The sequence below is a fragment of the Oryza brachyantha genome, chromosome 6 (assembly GCF_000231095.2).
Source record: "Oryza brachyantha chromosome 6, ObraRS2, whole genome shotgun sequence".
In the NCBI taxonomy this organism is placed as follows: domain Eukaryota; kingdom Viridiplantae; phylum Streptophyta; class Magnoliopsida; order Poales; family Poaceae; genus Oryza; species Oryza brachyantha.
The window spans coordinates 3,545,626-3,571,461 of record NC_023168.2 but is presented as its reverse complement, the minus strand read 5'-3'; the positions used below and the strand labels follow the sequence as shown (position 1 = coordinate 3,571,461).

Below are 25,836 nucleotides of genomic sequence, written 5' to 3'. Positions count from 1 at the left end.
GCCTTAAAAAAATATATATTGGTGGTGCCCTAATAGAGAGGAGGAGGACTGGCTACACTTGGTACAGAAGTTGAGCTTTATGTACAGAACAGAACAGATCTCCGGATCGATCGTGATCTTCATGTGAGCCCGCCCTGTCCTCTTGCAGGCGAAACCTTCCAAACGCACAGCGAGACGCGACGCGCTCGCTCGGTCGATTCCACGCGTCCGTCCGTGTGGTTGCAAAAAAAAAAAAAAGAGAGAGAGAGAGAGAACATTTTTTTTCCTAAGTACGTGCAGCGCTACAAGAGTGCATCAGAAAACTTGGATGTCCTATTGTCCGTCACTCCGTCGGACACACTGCATGTGCCGATTTTGAATAAATAATGCTGTAATGTTGGTTCTCAAATGTTACACTGACGAGTGATACTGTAAAAGAGAAAACCCTCAATCCTAGCCAGCGTTTTAATTACATCTAAATAAGGTTACCGTGTTCCTAACAATAAGTGTGTGGTTAATCACTGTAAACCATCGGAAAGATAAAGTTTCAAAGGTAGTACCTTCGTTTCATATTGTAAGGCTTTCTAGATTTGTCTGAATTCATTAGTTGATAAATTTATACAATTTATATATATGTCTAGATTCATTAGCATTCACGTGAATCTAGAAAAGACTATAAAGCCTTATATTGTGAAACAGATGGAGTGTCTTTAATTCTAAACAAAATTCACTAGCATTACTACTCTTTTATCATTATTTTGATGATTAGCTAGGTTAGCATGATAACAGGTGGAAAACTCACTCATACCCAGCGAGAAGGAAGAGAAAACTATAATATATATCTATAGGGCATGTAAATATTTATTGTTATGCATGAAACATGTTTAGTATTTCTCGTGACATCTTCTCTCGTAGAATGGCAAACATTTTACTACATTCAGTTTTATTATTATTGAGTTTTATTATTCTTGTCATTTTAAATAAGGGTACTATTAAATTTTAAAATTTTGACTATTAATAACATTGAAAATATTTATTTTGAAACAACTAGGATAACATGTGTAAATAAATTATAAAGAATACTTTAATAGAAGTAAATATTTGTTTACTTTTTATTTTTTAAATAGAAAATTATACTAAGAATAAGTTTACAATACCGTGTTGTTGTCAAACGATAAGAATTATCAACGGGACCGAACCCACTCATCCCTCTAGCGTACTTAAAAAGCAGAAATATTATGATATCTACTGCCCTATGGCCCCTATCATTGCATATATTTTGGTGGTGTTTAGTTTGCAAAAAATTTTAAAAAAAATATCACATCAAGTTTTCGGATACATATTTAAAGTATTAAACGTAGTCTAATTACAAAACAAATTTCAGATTCCGGTTGGAAACCGCGAGACGAATTTTTTAAGCCTAATTAATCCGTCATTAGCACATGTTGGTACTGTAGCACTTATGGCTAATCACTTTCTAATTAGGCTCAAAAGATTCGACTCAAGATTTCTTCCGTAACTGTGCAATTAGTTTTTTTATCTATGTTTAATGCTTTATTTAGGTGTCCAAAGATTTGATGTAATGTTTTTAGAAAAAAATTTTAGGAACTAAACAAAAATTTCTGTGATGTTTTGTTCTTTCCTGGAGATCGAGTGGCATAGTACATAAGTACATATATGTGCAATGTAAGTGCACTGATCGATCATGGTACGTGTGTTAGCGTGTAACCATGATGGATGACTATTCTGTCTGCGCCACATGGCCGGAGCATCTCTGTGCATCGATGGACTCATCTGGTGGGTTGTCCCTCTGTTTTTTTTTTGTCACCTAGTCACCGGTATGTGATGATCAGTGTCTTTTATTTCTTCACATGAACCTATCAACGTCTCGATTCGTCATGCTCTCTTTCTTCTCGATCCCATGAATGCCATTCATTTCTCTTTTTTCTTTCGGCGAGTACGTGCCATGTTTCATGTACATTGCTCACTGGTTGATCTGTACCATGAAGGATGGATGTCGTGCAGCTCATGATCTTGATAGTGTTCTTTTGGTGATAAAAGATAAAAAGAATATCCTAGTTTTTTATATCGATTTAACGGTATAAACAATAAAATTAACTGCTATAAAGTTAAAAAACTACTATGGAGAAAAGTAAGATACTAAACTTGTATAAATTTTTTTAAAAAAATATACCATTTAAAAATTGGCGAAACATGCATGTAAGAGCTAAGAAAAAAAATCTGAGAATAAGTTATGTAAAAGAATATAATACATCCTTTGTGTTCTCTTCTTAGTAATGAGAATTAATGCAGTCATGTATACATGGTCTTTTTTTGCTTTGTTTTTAGGTTATAATCCAAAATTTGAATTTTTAATCTTATATTTGGAGTTGACTTTGAGTTTTTTTATTGAAGTTTATTTTTTAGCATTAATTTTTAAGTCATTATAAACACATATATAAAAATTTTCTATGTAAATTATTTTTTATTTGTAAATATATCGTATGTATTTTTTTTAAAAAAACATCCTAAAGATGACCCGTGATGGGTTCTTTTTGTTATTTTTGCCATCATATAAATTGGACTTTGCAGAGAATTTATTCTGGTCCCTGGGAAGTTGAGAGTTTGTTACCAAGATGTACCAAAAATCAACTGGAAAACAATTAAGAGATAGAACCGGTCAGTCGCCTTTTGTCTGGTAGCAAGACAATAATGTTGGTAATCATGTGCATTTCATTTTCTAGCGTGACCACAAAACCTTTTTTCCTTGTCTGGTTAAGATGCGTTTTATTATTAGTAGTTTTATGATTGGAGGCATCAACAAAAGACAAAAAAAAAAGAGCCGTAGCACGCAACAAATCATTCTCTTCCATTTTTTTTCTTAAGTTTTTTCTTGAGAACATTTTTTTTCTTAAGTTGAAACCACGAAAACGATGAATAGGGCGCGTGAAAATGACGAAATGGACCAACGACAACGAGACGGTATCCGAACCCGCACCCAGACAACGAGACGGTATCCGAACCCGCACCCAATCTACCTAGCGGAGAAAGAGCACAAGGCCCCTATTGTTTGGTTTTTTTTAAAAAAAAACAGTATATTCATATAAAAACAAGTTATAAATAAAAAATTTATATGCACTTTTTATCGATAAAAACAAAGACCGACAAATAAACTTTTGCTAAAAAATCTCAAATTCATCTAGAAAGTTAAGATTAAAATATTATTTTTTCTTACCAGGAAAAGCATATGCAAGTCCTAGCAGTCGGGTGGTGACGTGGCAGCCGCCGCTCCCGTCCTCCTCGGTGCCAGCCCCACCTCCGGTCGCCAGCTGTCAAGTCCACACATTGAAAAGGGTGGGGACCTCTCCAGCTCAGCGGCCCCCTGACGTGGGCCTCCCTTTCACGCCCCCGTCCCTGTTGCACACTCCAACTCGCACACGGACCTGCCCTGCTGCGCCCACAGTGACTGACAGGTGGGTCGACGGAAGTGTGGTCCCACGTGTCTCTGTCTAACGGGGAGCCCCCGACCGTTCCCCGTGTGGGGCCCACGTGCTCCACGGCGTTTGTGGATAAATACCACTTGGAGACCACACGTTTCGGTGGAGAGGGCGCAGCAGCGAGGAAGATTAGAGCGGAAAGCGCGACGAAGCGAGACGTCGATCGCCTGCGATGACACCGGCCTCACCCGCCGCCGACACCGTCATCGCTGCCGCCGTAGCCACCGTCCGGACCGACGAGCACCGCACGGCGCAGAGCGCCACCGTCCCCGCCTACGCCGTCTGGGAGAAGGAGCGGTAATTAAGAGGTCTGCTTGCCATGGAGGTGGAGGCGGCGAGGTGCGAGTGTTGCGGGTTCACGGAGGAGTGCACGCCGCGGTACATCGCGGCGGTGCGGGAGGAGTACCTGGGCCGGTGGATCTGCGGCCTCTGCGCGGAGGCGGTAGGCGACGAGATCCGCCGCGCGGGAGCCGGGGAGATCACCACGGCGGAGGCGCTCGACCGCCACGTCGCGTTCGCGCGCGCCGCGCCGCGGGCGCCCGCGAGGCCCGCGGAGGACGACCTCGTCGCCGCCGTCGCGAGGCTGCTCCGCCGCTGCCTCGACTCGCCGCCGGCGTCCCCCGCCGCGCCGCCGCAGGGCCGCAAGGTTGCCGCCGGGTCCGGACAGGACGATTGATCACCAGCCGCCGGCGGCGAAGCTTCTCGAAGCAGCTGCTCTGGTTTGCTGCTGGTGCCAACGATTGGGGTGTTGATCAAGCTCGCTAATGGCGAGTTATCATTGAATTAAACTAAATATTTTGAAGAATAAACATGGGAGCATGTGTAGATTGGCTCTCAAAGAACAACAATAATAATAATCTGTGACCCAATTCATGATTGCTCGAGAGAGGAGTATGATCAAGCTCCGTGTGATCGAGCATGAGGTCTTTGTGTAGCATTGCAACTGTGTACATTAGTGAAGGCTTCATGTGGATATTGTAGGCATCTTGTAAAAACATTTGCATTAGAGTCATTATGGTTTCTTTGTACAATGTTTTCGTGTGGGGGTATGTAATGATAGTTGATTAATAAGAGTCTATGTTTATGTATTGTTCTCTTGTTTGATATACTCGCCCTGCGTAGCTTCATTGTTCATTACCACCCTACAAAATATTAAAAATTGCAAATTCGTGAGGAAATCTGGAGCTCTGGAGTCTATCTAATTCTAACCAAATAGTGGGAGCTCTTGTGTGATATGCTCGTGCATGCTGTGACCTTGGAAGTGGATTTTCGTTCCTCAGAACCATTTTATTGAGGTGGTAGTCCAGATTTCTAAGGTGGTGAAAAACATTGGTAGTCGCTTGATAAGACGAATTAACACAGGATATATCACTCTATAAATATATGCACAATCGTACCAGGGCGAAACCAGGCCTAGGGCAGCTGCCCTAGGCCTAGGATTATAACCCCTTTAAAATTATGTAAAATTACCCTATAAATTTAAAAAATAGTTAACAATATATTAACTTAGTCCTACTCTTCTAACTTTTTTGGTTTCGCCTCTGCCATCGTAGTTATATTTGTCTTTTATAACATGTACAAATCAGTTTTGAACGTAGATGTTTGTGGAGTGATATATCTTCTATTAATTCTCTTATCCATGAGCTAGGAATGTTTTTCACCACCTTGCAAATCTTGACTACCACTTCGATAAAATGGTTACGAAGTAAAAATTTTATCATCAGTTTATCCCGTTATAACGCAAGTGCACTTCACTAGGATATTGATATAAAAAGATGCAAAGTGTCAGTTGATTAGATTCTCTAACCAAAATGCCTTCTCATGCAGGTCAAGTAATGATAGCATAAGAAAAACAAGCGATCATTCTCCTTGCCTTTGAGCAGTAAGAACTAAGAACCCGTAAACATGTTATTTCAAATGTTCCACAATTATACAACCACGAGAGAGCTTAGATACGTGCAATAAGCAAGCAAAGCATTCGTGTGTAATCTAGTCCTACGTTTATCTATGTAAACTTAGGTTACTGGGAAAAGAAACAAGAGATCAATGACACAAAATTAGAACAACTTTTACAATAAATAGGAAATGTGTTACACCAATTTGGGGAGACGTCTAATAAAGGACAAGAAACTGTTTGTTGGACCGCTCCAGATAAGAAACATGAAATTATTGGTATAGACATGCAATATTTTTCTCCGCCTTGAATAGGATTATCTAATCGGTCAACCTCTCTTTTGTTTACCTTTCAATCCATACTCCAGCTTATACTCCGTATTTTTTACTCCCAATTGTGGAGGGATGCTATCGTATTATAAAACCATTAAAAGCAGTATTTCCGCTGTTTTGAAAATAAATTTCATATGGTACTAATTTAATCCTAAAATAATTTTAATTTTCGCTCATCCCACATATGCCAACACAAAAAGCCAAAAAAAACCCCTATCATTAGAGATTGGCGCGGGTCGATCATCAATGAAATCTATTTCATTTAGTTCAACTATAGCCGGTCACGGATTACTTGCGGATCGATCACACCAATCCCTAACTAACATTCCCTATCAAATCCCAATGCTTTTGTTCCCACTTTATCTAATCCTAACGTATTTGTTTTCTACTTTCATCAACTTCAATACAATAATTACTTAAAATAAGAAAATATTTTGAAATAAATTAGACAAATACCCCATCAACCCAAAAGTAGTATTGGTAGTGGATAGATGAGGGGTGTTAGTCTGTTAGATGAATGTCATTTTCTCGATTTATAAACCAATGTTAGCATGCTAAAATTAATTTATGTTAGAATAAAAATTAATTCTGTAAGTACCTCCTAAGGCTTTTTATTTATCACCGCTCACTTTTAGATCTACGTTTGACTGTTCGTCTCAATCAACGCTTTTATATATAAATATGCAAAATTATAAGTCACACTTAAATTTTTTATAATAAAACTAAATTATAATAAAATAATTAATAATTATATATATTTTTAAATAAGACTAATTGCCAAACGTAAATGTCCAATAGTAAAGAAAATGGAGGGTGTACGATTCTTGCAGAAATGAGTAAAAGAAAATGAAAATGGGTAAGACCCTCCTCGGAACATAGAAATTTTATGAAAATTTTAGAGAAAATAGTTCAGCTCCTCGGAAATCTTTCAAAGGAGAAGAGGCCATAAAAGAAAAACAGAAAGTAGTAGTAGCAGCAAAGAGGACCAAGCTAGCCAAGGCCTAGGCCTGCATCATCATCATCAGCTATTGGTCCAACAGAGCCGGAAGCAAAGCCGGAGCAGCCAGCCCAGCAAGGGACGGAGCGGAGCCACCCATAGTTCTAGAGATTTCCTGGCTCGCTCTTCTCCGGCCAGCATCGCCCGCCCGCATATTCGCACGGCGCAGGCACGTCACGTCAGGCGGCAGCGCCGCGCGCGCGGCCGGGCCCCCGATCCCGAGGCGGCCGCCACCACCACCACCCACCAGCTTCCCCCCCTCCACGCCACCACCACCCCCCGGGCCCCACCGCCCCCGCCGCGACGGGTCAAACTCCACCATCCCTCGCCTCGCCTCGCCTCGCCTCGCCTCACCCATCCACCACCACCACCCCTATCCCATCCACACCAACCTCTCCTCCTCCTCCTCCTCCTCCCTCCTCCCTCCTCCCCTCGTCGCCTCTCCTTTCCACGGCCGAGACGCCCCGCCTCACCTCACCGTCTCCGCCCACCCCCCAAAAAGGCGAACCCTTTTCTGTCTCCGGACTCCGACTCCGACCCCGACTCCCCTTCCTTTCCGGAGCGACCAGGGCCGGCCGGGCCGACTCCTTTTCGCGTTGGCGGTGAATCCGAAGGCACCGCCGCGGGGAGGGGGGGGGCCGTCCTTTATCTTCCGTCGGCGGGGGGACGCCGCCCCATGGGCCGGTCGCCAACGATATACCACTATCAGCTCATCGACCGGCGGAAAGGTACCGACTCCAGATCTGGCGTTGGCTCGCCGTGTTCCGGATAGATCTGGGCGAGATCTCGATTGGTTTCGTTGATTTTGCGGCCCCGTTTGGGAGAAAAAAAAGGGTGTGATTTTTTTGACACCTCGTCACCGGCCGGGGAGCCCGGGGAGAGGGGCGTGCTGTAGCGTGTGCTAGAAGGAGATTAAAGCAGGGGTAACTGTTTGCTCTTCTTTCTGTTGCTCTTTTGCCTCTTTCGCCTGTACAATCTTCCCCCTTTTTTGTTAGAGCAGGAGTTGCGTAGGCTTTTGAGGGCATCTTCTCCTTCCTTCCCCAAATTTATTTGTTTATTTGTTTTTTTTCCTTGTGGATTTGATGGTTTCGGTAAGTTTGGGCGAGAGAAACTGTGTGTCAGATTGTAACAATGAAGTAGTAGGAGATGTTGAGCCTCTCATAGATGAATTTGTGGAGGTGCAAACTGATAATTTGTCAGAAACTTGCTTCTTTTGCAACGGCAGCTATACGAGTAACTAGGAAGAGTCATGCTATTTTTGTGGAAACTGGGAGCAAAACATTAAGTTTGTTCTTTTTTTTTGTCTTCTGTAAATGTGGAAATTTCTAGTACCAGTAACACTCACATTGATAGTGGTATCTCTCCCTGGTAGTGGTAAAAACAAAAACAGAAAAAGAATTTTATTAATGTCGACGCTGTGATAAGCAACACCCTATTTTATTTATTTATTTATTTACTTTGAAGAACTTGTATAGCTGATTCCTTGTCCATTTATCCAGCCTTACATAATATTGCTATATCTTGAACCCCCTGTGTGATTTGCTTTTGTATGATGCAGCATCTTTAACTTATGGATTTACTATGAAGTAATTAAACTGTTCTGTTCTAAATATAAATATTGTCCTAATAATAGTGACTAGCTGCTGTTATGGTAGTTGGTTTATTTGTTTTCGGTAATTCATAATAGGCATGAAATGCAATTTCCCACAACACTATTAATCTTGTTGATTGTGATAAAAATGACTTGACTCTGGTATATTATCTTGTTGATTAACAAATACCCATTTCTTAATGATATGGCAGCGATATACTGTTCAATTACACTGTTCATATAAAATACTACTTTACTAACAATGATATAGGCCACATGTTCATTCTAATCCTCATTGTTGCTATCTTTGCAGGGCTTGGGTAAATCTTTGCTGCAAATTTCCCCTTGTACATGTAACATCACATGTAATTTCTATTAAACAATGAGTTCACTCAATAAAGTTGTTTCTAATGGAGATACAAGGTCAATGTTGCCAAATAAAGTAACAGCATTGAATCCCAATGCAGCAGAGTTTGTACCTTCATGCATTAGACCATCTTTTGAGACTACCACAGTTTCAGATGTAAGTAAGACAGATCTTAGGAGTTCTGGGAAAACTATCCTAGATAGGTCCGAGTCATCAAAATCAAATAACTCGGATGATGAGGCACATCAGTTTTGGCGTAAGCAGCTTCCTGATGACATTATTCCAGACTTTAGTTTTGAGAAAATTGAACAAGAACCTGAAGAATTGTCTCTTGCTGGATTATCCTTGAATGCACCCCCTTTCTATGGTACAACAGCTAGCCGCTTTTCAAGAGAACATGATCTATCTTCTCAAGCTAACAAGAGTCTGGAACTGGGGCATACCAGTTTACTTTATGAAGATAATTCACAAGCACCATTTCCAACTATGGGTTCAAGCAACTGGGAGCAAAGTTTTGTAGGGGATCTCCATTTTTCTAATGGAAATCAGGGCCTTCATTATGATTCTGAAAGCGCAGCAGGTTTTTCTGATAGTTTTTCTAGCGAATATGCTGCGGCAACAGATCTTGACCCCCTAGAGTATTTAGCTTCCCAATTTCCTGGATTTTCAGCAGAGAGCCTTGCGGAGCTCTACTATGCTAATGGATGTGACTTCAACCATACTATTGAGATCCTCGCCCAGCTAGAGGTAATCCCTTCCATCAGTGAAACTAGCACACAAATCGATGCTACTTCATATCCACCCAGAATATTGCTCAAAATTGCTAGCCCTATCACATTTATTTGGTAGAGATTGTTAGGAAGGCAGTAATGACTGCTTGCACTTGCTTTTCACTGTCATGCCAACCAGCTTGATCTTTTGTGGGCATTAGCATTTTTAGCAGTTTCTTACATTAGCTGTTTAGTAGCATTGACATTTTGATTAGTGATATCATTTTCCTGTGTTTCAGATGCAAGTTGATCCTACCTCCAATCCAACTCTGACCCCCAGGACACCAAACTTTAGCACAGGGGACTTCCCTGCCCTGCCAACAGTTGAAGACCAAAATGGGTTTTCCAAAGGCAATGCAGATATTTTAAGCATCTTCAGTGGACGCAGCTCACCCTCTGTATCTAGTGGTACTGGTGATTTTGTTTCAGCTGTTCGCAAACTTGCATCACAAAATTCTGGCCATTGGAAGTACAAGAAAGGTCCTGAATATGGTAATGGTGTTTCAACTGTTTCTGTACCCAAGCAGTACAGTTCTGCCACTAAAACATCTTCTGGAAACAAGTTTCAAAGTGTTAGCAGTGCGCGTTCTGCTCCATGGCTCGAAACTGGTGATGCAGTAGGTAATAGTCATGTCTATATAGGTTATTTGTGTGAATTTCATCGTTTCCTTCCTGTATGTTTGATGATTTTATAGACTTCTCTTTCATAATTAGGAAGTTTAATATATTCCAACTCTTTCTTTACATTTTATGCATTTGTAGTATTTTTAAAACTAGATCATTGAAATATGTAGAGCTAATTATTAGTGAAAACTTGGTAGGCAGTAAACTTGAAGTGATTTGAAGTTTCTGGGAATTACCATAAAATCAGAAGTAGAGGATGCACTGTCTCTTTTTGTTCCTTTTACCTAAGGTCTGTTCCATCTATAGACTGATCACTTTATGTTTTTATATGTAAACCAACAGCAAATATGTACTCAGAATCAAGGGAAGAAGCTCGTGATTTTGCCCGCATCCGAAATGCATGTTTTGAGCAGGTAAGCATCCTCAATTGTGGCCTCAGGTGCATCTACCTATATGCATCCATGGGTGTATAAGTGAAATGTGCCACGTATATACAACCTAACTGTGCATGCTGTGCATTGGATTGTATATTGCCATTCAGCATCGTGTATCCTTTTTTATTGTACCACCCCAAGAGCAATATGTAATATGTTATATCCATCATTAAAATTTAACCCCTGGCATATTTTGTATTAATCATTTATTTTACACAATTGTTATCGCCAAATATTGATGTTCACATGCTATTTAGTCTTGTATAGTCTACTCTTCCTTTTATTAGTTATTTTGAGTAAGAAAATTGATCTGTGGCTGTTATCATGTCTTCCACCACATCACTAACATTTATTAAGGTGTACTCGTTTGCTTGTGAGTGAATTCTATCGATTATATATAATATATGTCAAACCTATTTTTTAGGTTTGGCATCTTATAGTTGCTGAAGTATTTACAGAAAAATCTACATGACAGGCTAAGCAGGCTTACTTGATAGGCAACAAGGCTCTAGCCAAGGAATTGAGCATGAAGGGACAGACATACAATGCACAAATGAAAGCAGCTCATGAGAAAGCTAGAGAAGCTATTTATCGACAGAGGTTGCCTAACGGTTTCCTTGTTCTTTCTGCGCTTGAAGGATGGAATCCTTTTCATGCCAGTTTATGCTTTATCCACCTGACTGACCGCTGTTCCTCATACTGTTTTCGAATATATCACAAGCAGAGTTAATTTATCGTGTGTTTTGTTACAATGTTTCTCAGGAACCCTGCTTCTTCCAACCGTGGCAGCGACCGTCTAATCGATCTACACGGTCTCCATGTGAACGAAGCAATCCATATACTGAAGGTCGAGCTGGGTGCTCTGAAGAGCACCGCGAGGGCTACAGGTGAGAGGATGCATGTCATGGTATGCGTCGGAACAGGCCACCACACCAAGGGCTCTCGCACCGCAAGGCTGCCCATCGCCGTCGAGCAGTTCCTCCTGGAGGAAGGCCTCCACTACACGCAGGCTCAACCTGGCTTGCTCCGTGTTGTGGTGTTCTAACATCTCTTAGGTCAGCACCACGAAGAAGAAGAAAAAAATGAAGCAAGACAAAAAAAAAAAGGGAGAAAGAGATGTAGGGAAGAAAAAAACGTAAAAAAGGTGGCTGCTGTTTGGAGCACTGTAATTTTCTTGTAGTTGTATATTAAAAGAGGCAGCAGGAGAATAGCCTGACAACAGAATACAGTGTAAAATTATACATAGCTTCATTCAATTCACATTCCATTCCTATCTGTTTTGTTCTTGTTGCATGCTTAACGTTGTTATGCTTGAGGTGCCCCAAGGTGGATTGTGAATTTGGGATGGCGATTTCTTTGCCATGTGATGCTCAACACTGCGAGGAAGAGATGATTTCTGCTACTCAGCTGCCGATTAGGCTGTGTTTGGAACTTCCGAAAATTCTCCTGCTTCTACTGTGATTAGAACTAAGGCTGATTTTTATGCTGTAGAAGTTTCAGCTATCCAAATATGCCCCCAGTGCTCAAGTTCAAAAGGAAATTGGTTGAAACTGAATTGTGCTGTAGAAGTTTCAGCTATACAAATACGCCCCACACAGTCAAATTCAAAAGAAATATGTGAAACTGCTATCCAAATATGCCCATCAAATGCTCAAATTCAAAGCAATTAGGCTGACAACTTGAAATCATGCCAGATTGTCATAATGCCCTATGTGCATTTCATCTCTCCTGAAACTGAAACTGCAGCTACAAAATTTGAGACAGATTTTTCAAGAGCAGCAGCAGCAGGGGAAAATATCTTCTTGGCTCGATTACCCGCTTAAACTTGCCAACGTTATCGTCTCCACTGCCACCTCCACATCCATGCCTGCGCGACTGATCCGCCTAACTTGATGCCGCTCATGGCCGTCGCCTCCCAACCCTTCCTCTCCTCCTCCCCCACCTCCACCTCGCGCCACATCCGCCGCGCCAACGTCGCCGTGGCCGCGGCGTCCTCGGCACTGGATGAGTTCGAGTACCCACTCGCTGACCCCTCCGTCCGCTGGCCTCACCTCCGCTTCCCGCACCTCCCCGCGCCTCGGTTTCCTGCGCCGCCCGTGGCGAAGCCCTCCGAGGGAGAGGAGCCTGAGGCGGAGGCGGCGGCGGGGCCCTCGTCGGCAGCCGTCGAGCCGCTCGACGCGCGGGCGCACCGCGGGCGGGTGAAGAAGCTCAGCAAGCTCGCGCTGCGGCGGGCGCGGGATTGGCGCGGGCGCGTCGCGGGGCTCGCCGACCGCGTCCTGGCGCTGCCCCCCGGCGCGCCCGTCGGGGAGGTGCTCGACGGCGCGCGCCCCGCGCCCGACGAGCTCGCCTTCGTCGTGCGCGCGGTGGGTGCGGCGTCCTGGCGGCGCGCCCTCGATGCTTTCGAGTGGTTCGTCGAGAGCGGCGGCGGGCGTGCCCCGGGCCCCCGCGTCGTCGCGGTCGTCCTCGGCGTCCTCGGACGCGCCCGCCAGGACGCTCTCGCGGAGGAGGTCTTCCTCCGCTTCGCCCGCGAGGGTGCCACCGTGCAGGTGTTCAACGCCATGATGGGCGTCTACGCCCGTTCCGGCCGTTTCGACGACGTACGTCTGCTGCTTGACGCAATGCGCGACCAGGACATCGAGCCTGACCTCGTTAGCTTCAACACCCTTATCAATGCCAGGGCTAAGTCAGGGTCTTTGGCCGCCGGTGTCGCTCTTGAGCTCCTACACGAAGTCCGGCAAGCTGGGCTGAGACCCGATGCCATCACTTACAACACCCTCATTAGTGCTTGCTCCCAAGGTTCTAATTTGGATGATGCAGTGGCCGTGTTTGAGGAGATGATAGCTTCAGAGTGTCGGCCGGATTTGTGGACGTATAATGCCATGGTCTCTGTGCACGGCCGGTGTGGGAAGGCACATGAGGCAGAGTTGATGTTTAAGGAGCTGTTAGAGAAGGGTTTTCAGCCAGATGCAGTCACTTACAACTCGCTCCTTTATGCTTTCGCAAAGGAAGGTGATGTTGAGAGGGTGGAGCGTGTGTGTGAGGAATTGGTTAAGGCTGGGTTCAAGAAGGATGGAATTACTTATAATACAATGATTCATATGTATGGAAAGATGGGGAGGCTTGACTTGGCGCTTGGGCTGTACGATGAGATGAGGGCTCTAGGCTGCACACCAGACGCTGTCACCTATACTGTTTTGGTTGATTCTTTAGGGAAGATGGATAGGATTTCTGAGGCTGGCAAGGTGCTGGAGGAGATGGCTGATGCAGGATTAAAGCCAACTTTGGTAACTTTTAGTGCTTTGATATGTGCATATGCCAAAAGTGGGAGACGGGACGATGCGGAGCGGACATTTGATCGTATGGTTGAATCAGGAGTCCAACCTGATCGTTTGGCCTATTTGGTTATGCTGGACATTTTTGCAAGGTCTGGTGAGACAAGAAAACTGATGGTTCTGTATCGGAACATGATCAAGGATGGTTATAAGCCAGATGATGGTTTGTATCAAGTATTGCTTGCTGCACTCATAAAGGAAAATGAACACAATGAGATTGAAGGAATTATCCAAGACATGGAGGTCGTTTTAGGAATGAATCCACTACAAATATCCAGTATACTCATCAAGGCAGAATGCATTTCTCAGGGTGCTAGTCTGTTAAAGAGGGCATGCCTCAAAGGATATGAGCCTGAGGGTAAGAGCCTACTGTCTATTTTAGATGCATATGAAAAAATGGGTAAGCATGAAGAAGTCCTCTCTTTGCTTGATTGTATCCGGGAACATGTTCCCAGCTCCCATAACTTAATATCTCAATGTTCAATCATGCTTATGTGCAAAAATCAGAAGATTGTTGATGCCATTCAAGAGTACAGTAGAATACAAATGTTAAAGCATGGATATTTTGGTCAAGACCACGAGTTTTATGAATACTTTATTACTTACCTTGAGGAGGCTGAGTTATTACGTGAAGCCTGTCAAGTGTTCTGCGATATGCAGTTTCTTGGCATAGTTCCTTCCCAAAAGATATACCAGAGTTTGATTTACACATACTGTAAATTGGGATTCCCAGAAACAGCTTATCAATTGATGGATGATGCTGTGAGATCTGGTATTTCGTTGAACCTTCTCTCATGCAGAGTAGCAATAATTGAAGCATATGGTAAGTTAAAACTTTGGCAGCAGGCAGAAAGTTTTGTGCAAGGACTGAAGCAGGAGTCTGGTGTCGATAGAAGGATTTGGAATGCTTTAATACATGCATATGCTGATAGTGGCCTTTATGAGCATGCAAGGGCAGTTTTTGACATTATGATTAAAAAGGGTCCTGTACCAACTGTCGAGTCAGTTAATGGGATTATGAGAGCACTTGTCTCTGATGGTAGGCTGGATGAGTTGTATGTGGTTGTTCAGGAACTTCAAGATTTAGACATGAAGATCAGCAGAAGCACAATACTCCTTATGCTCGAAGCTTTTGCAAAAGCTGGGGATGTATTTGAGGTGATGAAAATATACAATGGGATGAAGGCAGCAGGTTACTTGCCAAATATGCACCTCTACAGAACAATGATCTCCTTGCTCTGCCATAATAAACGATTCAGGGATGTTGAATTGATGGTTGCAGAGATGGAAGGAGCAGGATTCAAACCAGATCTTGTTGTACTTAACACCCTTCTTTTAATGTATACTGGGACAGGAAACTTCGACAAGACAATAGAAGTATATCATAGTATTCTGGAAGCTGGCTTAGAACCTGATGAGGATACATATAATACACTTATAGTCATGTACAGTAGAAACTTTAGGCCTGAAGAAGGTTTTACTCTCTTGAATGAAATGGGTAAACGGAGTTTGACACCCAAGTTAGAATCCTACAAAGTCTTGCTTGCTGTGTCTGGAAAAGCAAAACTCTGGGAGCAAGCTGACCTCCTTTTTGAGGACATGAGATCAAAGGGGTATCGATTAAATAGATCTATCTACCACATGATGATGAAAATATATAGGAATGCCGGCAACCACTCCAAAGCCGAGCACTTACTATCAGCAATGAAAGAAGATGGCATTGAACCAACCATCGCTACTATGCATATCCTCATGACTTCTTATGGAACTTCTGGGCACCCAGACGAAGCTGAGAAAGTTCTGAACAGCTTGAAATCTTCTAATTTGGAAATTAGCACTTTGCCATACAGCACTGTTATCGATGCCTACTTGAGAAATCATGACTACAATCTTGGAATCACAAAGCTATTAGAAATGAAAAGAGATGGTGTAGAACCAGATCACCAAGTTTGGACATGTTTCATCAGGGCTGCTAGTTTGTGTGAGCAGACTGATGATGCCATTCTTCTTCTAAAGTCTTTGCAGGATTGTGGATTCGACCTTCCCATTAGGTTGGTACCATACTTGATTATGTTACAATGTTTTGTGTTTTTGTCTTCATCAATGATATATTTTGCAGGCTCCTTACTGAGAGGACTTCATCCCTATTTACTGAGGTTGACAGCTTCTTGGAAGAACTTGGGGCGTTAGAAGATTCTGCTCCTTTGAATTTTGTAAATGCTCTAGAGGACCTCTTATGGGCATTTGAACGTCGAGCAACTGCTTCATGGATTTTCCAATTGGCTGTAAACAGAAGCATATACCATCATAATATCTTTCGGTACCTACAATAATTCGTAATGCTGAAGATTTTCATTTGAGGCTCTTCTCTACTTTCAGTTTTTCAGCATGCTAGATGCACCTACAATTTATTCCGTATTGGACCATAATAGGAAAGTGACCAACTGACAGAGTGATATTTGGTTCATGTGCATGTGTGCAAAAAAAGGAGCATAATTACATAAAGCTAACATTAATTGCCAATATTCATGCCAGAAAAATAACCATAAAAATATAGTGATGTTTATAATTTTTTCATCTGAGCATTCAGGAGATAATCCAAAATATCTAGAAAACAAAAGGCAATTGATTGCATATTTCATCATCCACTAGCTCATCATAACATGTTTCGTCATGCTGGCTCAGACAGGCAATTGATAGCAATACAAGGCTAGTTCTCATATCAAAGAATCAGTATGCCATAGTATTTCTTACATTGAGTGTTCAAGTTCAACACTAGGCAGCTGAGCCGTTTGAATAATATGGTTGGTCTTATTTTTTGCTTAGTTTCATTTGTATCTGATGTTTTCTTTATGATACTAGGCCTTATCTTGTTTTTTAGGAGATTCTTTGTGAGTTGACATTGCTTACGTAATTCTGGATGGCTAGGTTTAATTTCCTTATGATTATGAGTATGGAAAATCCAAAATGGAACAAATTTGTTGCTGCTGTATTGATTAATCATTTTCTTGGTGGATGGCTCAGAGTGGAAGAAAAAGATTGGGGAGCTGACTTACGGAAGTTATCTGCTGGGGCTGCTCTTGTTGCTCTAACATTGTGGCTTGATCAGATGCAAGTAGGTCCTAAAAACAATATTATTTGTGTATGATCTTGCATTAGCTGACTGAAAGACACCAAACCAATGATTAAAAACTTGTTTTGAGTGTAGAATAACAGTAAAATTTGTTCGCCAGCTTTAGCTCTAATGTATTGTAGTGTTGCCATTGTCATGACCGTGGACAGTTCAGTTAGTGCAGACACTTATAAGTGAAAAAAATGTGAGGAACGTAGGCTATTTATCTCAGCTGTAGTATCTAATGCATTTCTACCTTTGTCTAGCATATGTGCAATTTTCATATAGAGAATCATGATAGCTTTTATAACAATATCATGATGAAATGTTGTCCTTTCCTTTTTGCTTTAGTCTAGCAGCTTGATGCACAAATTTATTTTGGTCCATATTGAGGCCATAGATGTTGCCAGCAATTGGCAGCAACCCGAATGTTCCCCTAGAAATTTAACATGTTTTGAGCTAATCTTTGTGTTAATGGACTTTTGTTTTGTTGATTCCTTAACTCTCCCTTTTCTTTATGTTAAAACATTGCCTAAAACATTTCATCTGATGTACTCTACATGTAATGTAGGATGCTTCACTGCAGGGTGCACCTGACTCCCCAAAATCTATTGTATTGGTCACAGGGGAGGGGGAATATAACATGGTATCCTTGCATAAAACTATCAGGGCATACCTTTTGGAAATGGGCTCCCCTTTCCTGCCATGTAGAAGTCGGTCAGGTCGCTTTGTGGTGAAGGCTTACTCTCTTAAGATGTGGCTGAAAGATTCTCCTTTCTGCCTGGACCTTGAGTTGAAAGATGCTCCAGCTCTTCCTAAAACGAACTCAATGAAGCTTACTGAAGGATATTTCATGAGAGCCGGTCTTGTATCCGTATTTAAAGATATACATGAACGACTTGGAGAAGTATGGCCAAAGAAGTTTTCAAGACTAGCTCTGTTGTCAGAAGAAAGCAGGGACGAAGTTATTAAAGCTGATATACAAGGAAGGAAAGAAAAACTGGAGAAAATGAAAAGGCAGGGTCTTGCCATAGCAAAGAGATCTAAAAAAGGACATCGGAGAGGAAAATTTATTAAACAACAAAGCACACAGGAGGTTCTAAAGTAGTACTAAGTATTTGTTTTACTTCACTATCAGATATACCAAGTGTCATATGGTGTTTGCATTAATGAGAAGCAATGGTGATATTACCATGGCGTTCATTGCTCACAGTAGGCAGTGTGATCAAAGTTTGTTCTTTAAAGCACAAAAGAATGCATGTGATCCCTCTAAGGTTAGTTGATCATAGTTGATTGGCCAGCTCGTATGGGGAAAACGATTGTTCTGTTATGTCCTTCTCTACTATGTCTAACCTACAACTTTATGGTCCCATTTAAATTTGTATTTCTATATTTCTTTGCAGATATGAACTGGTGAAAATAACATGTTTCACAATTCACACTGCATGACACTGCATGGAATGGCATAGTACAAAACAATCCCTCACATGATGTTTTAAGTAAGTTCTTTCAAGTTTCAACTGGTGACTATAGGTGCATTTGTTTAACAATCAGAGTTGTGTTTCATGCATTAATTTAATGGTAGTTTGGTAATACAGATGATCTGACATACTATTCCCCAGATTGTGTGCACGTTTCGGCTGCCTGGTGCCTGGTGGGGTTGAGGGAAACCAGGTTAGTACAAAGTATAAACGCCTTGCAATTCAGTATTCATGCTTATCTGTTGCATATGCACTAACGTTGTCAGGAACACGGGATAGCATGGTCTCATCACATGAGCAAGCAGGGAACATCTATCAGGTGAGGCTTTATCTATATAGGAGTTTTAGTTGGTTTGCGACTTAACTTTTGCTTGCTTCTTCTTTTTACAAACCTGGTTCTTTTTTATTTTTGGTATTGTATTACTCAGTAAACTGGTGTTATTAACTCTAGTGATTTCATTAGTTCATGCCTCAGTGGTAAGAACTATAGCGATTAGAGTTGACAAAGCTGTTGTTTTAGTCAATGACTGATGCATATAATTCTGATACAACTAGAGTTACTAGATGGTTCTTCACATTAGTTTGATTTTATATTTGGGTAATAGAGGACAACACTTTTTTGCAGGATAGTTTCTGGTTGATGGTATTAAGTTATGAACTGTACAATTCTGTCACTTATAAGGCCCTGTCGCTATCTATGTGAAGATCATCCATTTCCAATAATAGATATAAATTTTATTGCCTGTAGTGAAAAATTTAGACTCAAGCTTCTGTAAAGATACAGCCTGCGGAGGAATTTAGGAAACATTTCTGATGCTCGGATTTATGTTTTAATTTCCAACCAGAAAAGATAGCTACATCGTGAATCTTTAATAAACGATGCCCATGCAACAAGAAGCTGACTCTGAGGGAAAAATGGAAGCATGCCTCAGGCTGTCAGGCAGGTGATCTTTACAAGTACTTACTCTAGCTAGAAATGTGAAGTTATTTTGGAACAGAGGAATCAGTCAGTATATATCAATTCTCCACCTCTGCAGCTGAATTATGAAGTAAATCAAACCTTTGCCTTCTTTTCAGGTATGTCTCGCCGCGCACATGCTGTTCGACGCAATGCCCAAGCGGGACATCGTCTGGTACAAGGCCGTGATCCTGATTGCGCGGCTGATTAGCTCGTCCGCCCTGGGCACGCGCTCGTAGAGAGATGCGCCGCCGGCCGGTGACGCTTCTTCGTCTGAACAGATGCATTCGCACGCGTGCAGCTCAGGCCCTGTGTACGAACGGTGCGGGCGCGCCATCGCCTGGGTGTTGGAAGAGGTCACCGAGCTGGACTTCGTCTGCTTGTAAGTCATGACTGTTGTTTGATTAAAGTTCAAGTTCTACATGTTACTTTTGAAAGCCTATGTCTTCAGCATTAAGTGTTACTTCACAAGGACTCGTGCTTGATCAAGTTACTTTTGTTAGGTTCACTGCCTTACGAAACTAAGCAAAATTATACTGTTACATTGCCATGCTGAGCCTAGACCCAGGATTTATTCATATACTTGGTAAGACAACAAATAACAAATATCACAAGGATTACACAAGCACACTTACAATGCTAGCAGTAGGATGCAATGCATTTTTATTACATTCAGCCATGTCAAGCCATTTATTATTTAAATGCACACAACATATTTGTATCTCCAGTATATCATTGCTGTAGGCATTTAATTGACATCACTGATTCAGAAGAAGGTTCTATGGGTGCCCACCGGCGGATCCAGATCCACTTCCTGAGCCGCTTCCGTAACCACTACCGCCTGGACCACTTTGTCCGCCGCCACCGCCACCGCCTTGACCGCCTGCCTGAGCATATCCACCACCGTAGGGCCAATATCCACCGGCTTGACCATATCCAGAACCAGAGCCCGAGCCATACCCTGACCCACCATTTTGTCCGCCACCGCCACCTCCACCTTGGCCTCCTCCTTGAGCATATGCTCCACCGCCATATGGACCATACCCCCCAGCTTGGCCATAGCCAGAACCAGAGCCCGAGCCGTACCCTGACCCACCGTTTTGTCCGCCACCGCCACCTCCACCTTGGCCTCCTCCTTGAGCATATGCTCCACCGCCATATGGACCATACCCCCCAGCTTGGCCATAGCCAGAACCGGAACCAGAACCATACCCGGACCCACCATTTTGTCCACCGCCGCCACCTCCACCTCCACCACCACCACCTGCTTGAGCATACCCTCCACCGTAAGGCCCGTATCCTCCAGCTTGACCATACCCTGAACCAGATCCTGAACCATAACCGGATCCACCATTTTGTCCGCCTCCGCCACCTCCTCCTCCACCACCACCTCCACCAGCATATGCACCACTTGATCCACTTGCCTGGCCATACCCTGAGCCAGAGCCCGAGCCCCATCCAGACCCACTCCCTGAGCCACCGCCGCCTCCCCCTCCACCACCACCGCCCCCAGCACTAGCATACCTAGCTACCCTCGCAGCATTGGACAACCCAATGCTCAGTAGCACGACGAAGCTAAGAGCTACAAACTTGGTCCTGGCCATTTTGAACTTGTTTTGAGTGAAGGATTTTGTTGGATGCAGTTCGAAGATTTCATGGGTACTTATATAGTGCCGGAGACAATGGGTGCAAGGCTGTAGTGCACAATGACACTTGCAAACTACTTTATCAACACGACGCAGTGTGCTTCTCTATGAGCAATAGACCATTTCTGACTATTACGTGCGGGTTTTGGGCTGATAATACCGCTAGCGCTGCATTTGACCATGCCATCCGTTGCAAAGTGGGATCTATATAATCTAGCTCTATATCTGCCATAAGTGCCCAAGAGTTGCCACTAGTATTAGAAAAATGCAGACTCCCTTAACTTGTTTTGATATGCAAGGTCCTAAGCCGCGTTGACATCATACTATTTAATTAATTACTAACTAGGTATCATATTAGCTGATTGGCTAGTTCTAGTTTGTCTAATACTTGTAGCGCATGCCGCACACTGTACCAGTCTGAAACTCTGAAGTCTGAACACATCGAACAATGCAGCGTTCAGAATTCACAACTGAAGCAATGGCTTTGTTAGGTTAGTGTCTTACGTGTGCTAGGAACGCATTGTCGTAGTTAGGTCTAGGGTTGACAACGGAGCGGGTTAGGACCATATTGGTTCGTCCAGAACGACTAGCAACCCCCAACCCCGACCAGGGCTCTATGGGTGGACAACGACTCAGTGGGGGTTGGTGGCGGTGACGGGGGCAGCAGTGATAGACACTAAGGGCTCGAGCTCTGATGGGCAGCGATGGGCGCGGCGACACGAACAGGTGCAGGAGGCGGCAACAGTGGGTAGAAAGATGAGAGGGAGGAGGGGGGGGGGGTGAAAACAGGGTCTAAGTGTTTATGTATGGTTATTTAGGAATGATATAGTGTTTGATAAAAAAAATAATTTCTTTTACTTTAGAGCCTAGCGGGAAAAATTTTCATCTGTTCCCGGCCCCATGGGTGCGGGTCCTTGGTGGATACCTGGCTCGATGGGGATTTTGCCAACCCTATAGGCCCGTTCGCAAATGCCGTTTGTATCTTGATAATCAGCACACGTGAAACAAAGTCGTTAGCATATTATTAATTAAGTATTAGCTATTGCAAACTTAAAAAATGGATCAATCTGATTTTTAAGCAACTATCACAAACATTTCTTTTTTGCAAAAAGAAAAACACATCGTTTAGCCGTTAGAGAAACGTGCACGTGAAAAAAGAGAGAAAAATTAGCAGCCGTGGTCGTTTGAGAACGCGCCCAAAGTATTGTTCAGTTCAGAATTCTCAACTGCAAACGGCCGTTGTTAGGTGGTGTCCTACTTGTGCTAGGAGCCTAGGAATGCGCCTAACAGATCGAGTCTCTGACGCATTCAATTACAGACTGCAAGATTAGGCAATGAAGCCCATCGATCAGAGAGACGTACTGTGGCTGCTTGAAAAGGATTAGGAGACATGAGTTCTTTGCAGATTTTTGAGTGATCATGTAGTGAGCAGCAGTTTGGCATCATCGCTCGAATCAATGAGCCGAGCCATCAAGTTGACCGAAGATTTCGTGAGGTGAATTGGCGAGATGGAGGTTTTACATAAGCGTGCAAGCTGGAGCGCAAACATTTCGCCACTAACTTGGACGCAAAAGCAATCTCAATATGTTTACCTGACGAACGCTGTTAACTGTTAAACACTCAGACACTCAGAGAGAATTATAATATACAGAGACCATTACATGATACTTAGCCTACGCGTAGTGTGTGGTCGAGTATATACGACGTTCACGCACTTCACCTGTAACCACGTCAGCCACTTCATCGAACTGTACAAACATTTCCTAAATCAGAACGCAAGAATCACGTCAGCATATGGGTTCAAGGTTGCAAGGCAAATTACTGGTTCTCAGTTCGATTTCTCTAGTGACAAATACTCCCAAATTTTGATTTTCTTTGTTTTTTTATTTTATTTAATAAATAATTTACAAAAATATATTTTTGTTTTTAAAATTTACAAATCTAACCTCTTTGCCGTCCTCCTAAAAGATGACGTGACATATGGCGGCAAGGGAGTCAGGGACGGGCGATGACGATGCAGTGGCATTTTTTTAGCCCCTTGTTGTCCTCTGTTTGAGCTGCAAGGGAGCAAATTACAAAATTGCCGCGCGCGCCCGAGAACTTTTCGATATATATTAATTGTTCAATCATAAGTATAACCTTGGCTCAGTGGTTACCGCCCTCTAAGAGACCAGAGGTTGAACCCCATAGTATGTATCAACCTGCGGTTCACGACAAGGGGGCAAACTACAAAATTGCCATGCGCGTCGTCATCGTCTGTCTCCGCTTCCCTCTCTGCCGTCTGTCATTTCGCCCTCTAGGAGGACGGCAGGAGGTTAGATTTATAAATTTTGGAGACGGAGATATAGTTTTGTAAATTATTTATTAATTAAAATTAAAAATTAAAAAATTCCCCAATTTTATTCGTTCGCATAAAATTTAGTGGGCCAGACTCAAGCAGGCCGGCAAATGGTGGACCATTTTGCACTGTCCCTGTCTTTTTTGGGCCCAATTGGATCGGGACATTTTTGTCGACCTACATGGGCCAGGCCGTCTGTCCGAGAACTACACTCAAGTGGGCAGAACGCTGACGGGCCAATTTGGAACTGGAGGCCCAATATCAGGCAAGATTAAACGGGCCATGCTATCTGGCCCAGAACTATAACCAAACGGGCCAATAGTTGTGGGCCAAATTCGCCGCTATTTGCGCTCTTCGCTGTTTCTGGTGGGCCAAATTTGTGTTCGGCCTCATTGTCTACTGAATTAGAATCGGATGGGCCGGAATTGGGTTGGCAACCAACCGTAGTTGACCGACCACCGCTGAGTCGACGACCAGGCGGCCGTGCTCCACTCCGGCAGCCGGAGGCCGGAGCTCCGCCGCCTGCTTCCGTCAGGAATGATGAAAGCCTGATCTTCTGACGGTGCCGCGCTTGGGCCCTCCGCCGCCCTCCGTTGTTGCATGGGAGGACGGCTGCTGGGGAGAGGCGCCCTCTCCACCACGGCCAGAATCGACCCGCCGGCGCGCTCCTCCCGCGACCACTCGCTTGCCGCTGGCGCCGCGCGCGTCCTGAGGCTCGATGCCTCCCCGGCCGCCCACCTATGGAACAAGCTGCTCGGCCTCTACTCCCTCCGCGGCGCGCCCGATGTTGCGCGCAGGCTGTTCGACGGAATGCCCCAGCGGGACAGCGTCTCGTACAACACCCTCATTGCGCGCGTCTGTCGCTCGGCCCCCGAGGGCGCGCGCGCGTACTCGAGGATGCTCCGCGAGGACGGCTGCGGTGGCGCGAGGCCCGATGGGAGAACTCTCTCGGCGCTCCTCGCGCTGCCGCTGTCGCCGGGTGGCGACGCGGCTGGACGCGGGTTCGTCCGGCAGGTGCACTCCCACGCGGTGCGGCTCGGGCTTTGCTCCAGCGCGTTCGTGGGGACTGCTCTGGTACGCGCGTACGGGCGGTGCAGGGACACGGGCGCCATCGCCGGCGTGTTCAAGGAGATTGCAGAGCCAGATGTCGTATGCTGGAACGTCGTTATCGACGCGTGCACGCAGACTGGGAGCGTAAGTCGTGCTGCCGAGGTGATGTCCAGAATGCGCATGGCTGGATACAGCGCTGATGGCTTCACGTTAACCAGCATCTTGAAAGGTTGCTCACGCGAGGAAGATCTTGGCCTTGGCATGCAGCTCCATGCGCGCTTGTGGAAGGTCGGTTTTGACTCTGAGACGGCGTCCTGCAATGCTCTGATCAGTATGTACCTGAAATGCCGTGCAGGGATGAGTTCAGCTGTCCAAGTCTTTGACGGGATCTCGGAGCCGGATATAACGACTTGGACAGCGATGATTGCCGGGCTGGTGCAGAATGGCCTAGGAGTGGAGGCTGTGAGCTTCTATAAAGAAATGGTGAGGGCTGGGGAAAAGGAGAATGGCTACTCCTTCGCTAGCGTGCTCTCTGCATGTTGTGCCATTGCTCGTCTGCAGCATGGAAAGATGGTGCATTGCCGGATTTTCAAGTCTGGATTTTGTATGGATACAATTGTCGGCAACACTCTTCTTGACATGTACTTCAAGTGTGGCAGCTCAATGGATGCTCAGCTTGTTTTCAACACAATGTGTTCGTATGATGTGGTGTCGTGGACTGCTATGATTGTTGGGTACGGTCGACACAATGATGCTGGGAGGGCTCTTGAATCCTTTAGAACAATGATTGATCGAGGATTTAAGCCTGACAACATTACATTTCTCACGATCCTTTCTGCCTGTAGCCAAGGAGGTCTTGTGGATGAAGGGCTTAAGATTTTCCACTCCATGGTTGAGTTTTATAATGTTAAACCGCAGAGAGAGCATTATGCATGCTTGGTTGATCTGCTAGGACATGCCGGGAGGCTAAACGAAGCAGAGACATTAATTAGACAGATGGGATTGGAACTGGATTCATTTGCATGGGAGTCACTCCTCAGTGCTTGCGGTTTACATGGAGAAGTTGACCTGGGGAAGAAATCAGCAGGGAAGGTCATGGAATTGGAACCACAGAAGCATGGGCCTTATGTTCTGCTATCAAACATGTATGCTGAGCAATGTCGCTGGCATGACAAGGAGATGTTGAGAGAGAGGCTTAATTGCAGCAATATCAGGAAGGGTGCTTCTTGGAGCTGTTTTCCAGCTTCAGAAGCAAATTAGAGAGACCATTAGCTGAAAGGTGTGGATGAATATGAGATGATCAATGCCTGCTTCTTATTGAATGCATACATAAGTTGAACAGTAGGTGTCATGGGATTGAAGTCATGAATTTAGAATTACAACGAGATACGCATCACACTTGTAAATATGGTATGGCATTCAAGGTTACAATGC

The 25,836-nt window shown here is 43.9% G+C and overlaps 5 protein-coding genes across 12 annotated transcripts; 4 read left to right on the top strand and 1 right to left on the bottom strand.

Annotated features, from left to right (window-relative positions):
* The first annotated feature begins 3,582 nt into the window (after nucleotides 1-3,582).
* Nucleotides 3,583-4,564, top strand: LOC121054738. The gene has a single exon (XM_040525253.1). The coding sequence runs from the start codon at nucleotides 3,796-3,798 to the stop codon at nucleotides 4,150-4,152; it is 357 nt and encodes a 118-aa protein (XP_040381187.1). The 5' UTR covers nucleotides 3,583-3,795; the 3' UTR covers nucleotides 4,153-4,564.
* A 2,506-nt stretch (nucleotides 4,565-7,070) lies between these two features.
* LOC102708344 (polyadenylate-binding protein-interacting protein 7) lies at nucleotides 7,071-11,760 on the top strand. The gene is made up of 6 exons (XM_006655822.2): nucleotides 7,071-7,427; nucleotides 8,604-9,404; nucleotides 9,667-10,048; nucleotides 10,394-10,464; nucleotides 10,961-11,085; nucleotides 11,248-11,760. The coding sequence occupies exons 2-6, from the start codon at nucleotides 8,673-8,675 to the stop codon at nucleotides 11,528-11,530; spliced, it is 1,593 nt and encodes a 530-aa protein (XP_006655885.1). The 5' UTR covers nucleotides 7,071-7,427; nucleotides 8,604-8,672; the 3' UTR covers nucleotides 11,531-11,760.
* Nucleotides 11,761-12,297: 537 nt separating this feature from the next.
* On the top strand, nucleotides 12,298-20,021 carry LOC102708535 (pentatricopeptide repeat-containing protein At3g18110, chloroplastic). 8 transcript variants are annotated; one of them, XM_040524835.1, is made up of 9 exons: nucleotides 12,298-15,868; nucleotides 15,937-16,137; nucleotides 16,842-16,932; nucleotides 17,501-18,203; nucleotides 18,333-18,428; nucleotides 18,552-18,603; nucleotides 18,690-18,729; nucleotides 19,261-19,354; nucleotides 19,488-20,021. In XM_040524835.1, the coding sequence occupies exons 1-4, from the start codon at nucleotides 12,378-12,380 to the stop codon at nucleotides 18,035-18,037; spliced, it is 4,320 nt and encodes a 1,439-aa protein (XP_040380769.1). In that variant the 5' UTR covers nucleotides 12,298-12,377; the 3' UTR covers nucleotides 18,038-18,203; nucleotides 18,333-18,428; nucleotides 18,552-18,603; nucleotides 18,690-18,729; nucleotides 19,261-19,354; nucleotides 19,488-20,021. The 8 variants fall into 8 exon arrangements, with proteins under 8 accessions (XP_040380769.1, XP_040380766.1, XP_040380768.1 ...); XM_040524832.1 differs by having other exon boundaries at nucleotides 19,256-19,354; XM_040524834.1 differs by having other exon boundaries at nucleotides 18,528-18,603; nucleotides 19,256-19,354.
* Nucleotides 20,022-20,062: 41 nt separating this feature from the next.
* On the bottom strand, nucleotides 20,063-20,979 carry LOC102708065 (putative glycine-rich cell wall structural protein 1). The gene has a single exon (XM_006655821.3). It carries the CDS (start codon nucleotides 20,970-20,972, stop codon nucleotides 20,148-20,150), a length of 825 nt encoding a protein of 274 aa, XP_006655884.1. The 5' UTR covers nucleotides 20,973-20,979; the 3' UTR covers nucleotides 20,063-20,147.
* Nucleotides 20,980-23,952: 2,973 nt separating this feature from the next.
* Nucleotides 23,953-25,662, top strand: LOC102708256 (pentatricopeptide repeat-containing protein At2g22070-like). Its single transcript, XM_006656676.2, has one exon. It carries the CDS (start codon nucleotides 23,953-23,955, stop codon nucleotides 25,660-25,662), a length of 1,710 nt encoding a protein of 569 aa, XP_006656739.2.
* Nucleotides 25,663-25,836: the final 174 nt, after the last annotated feature.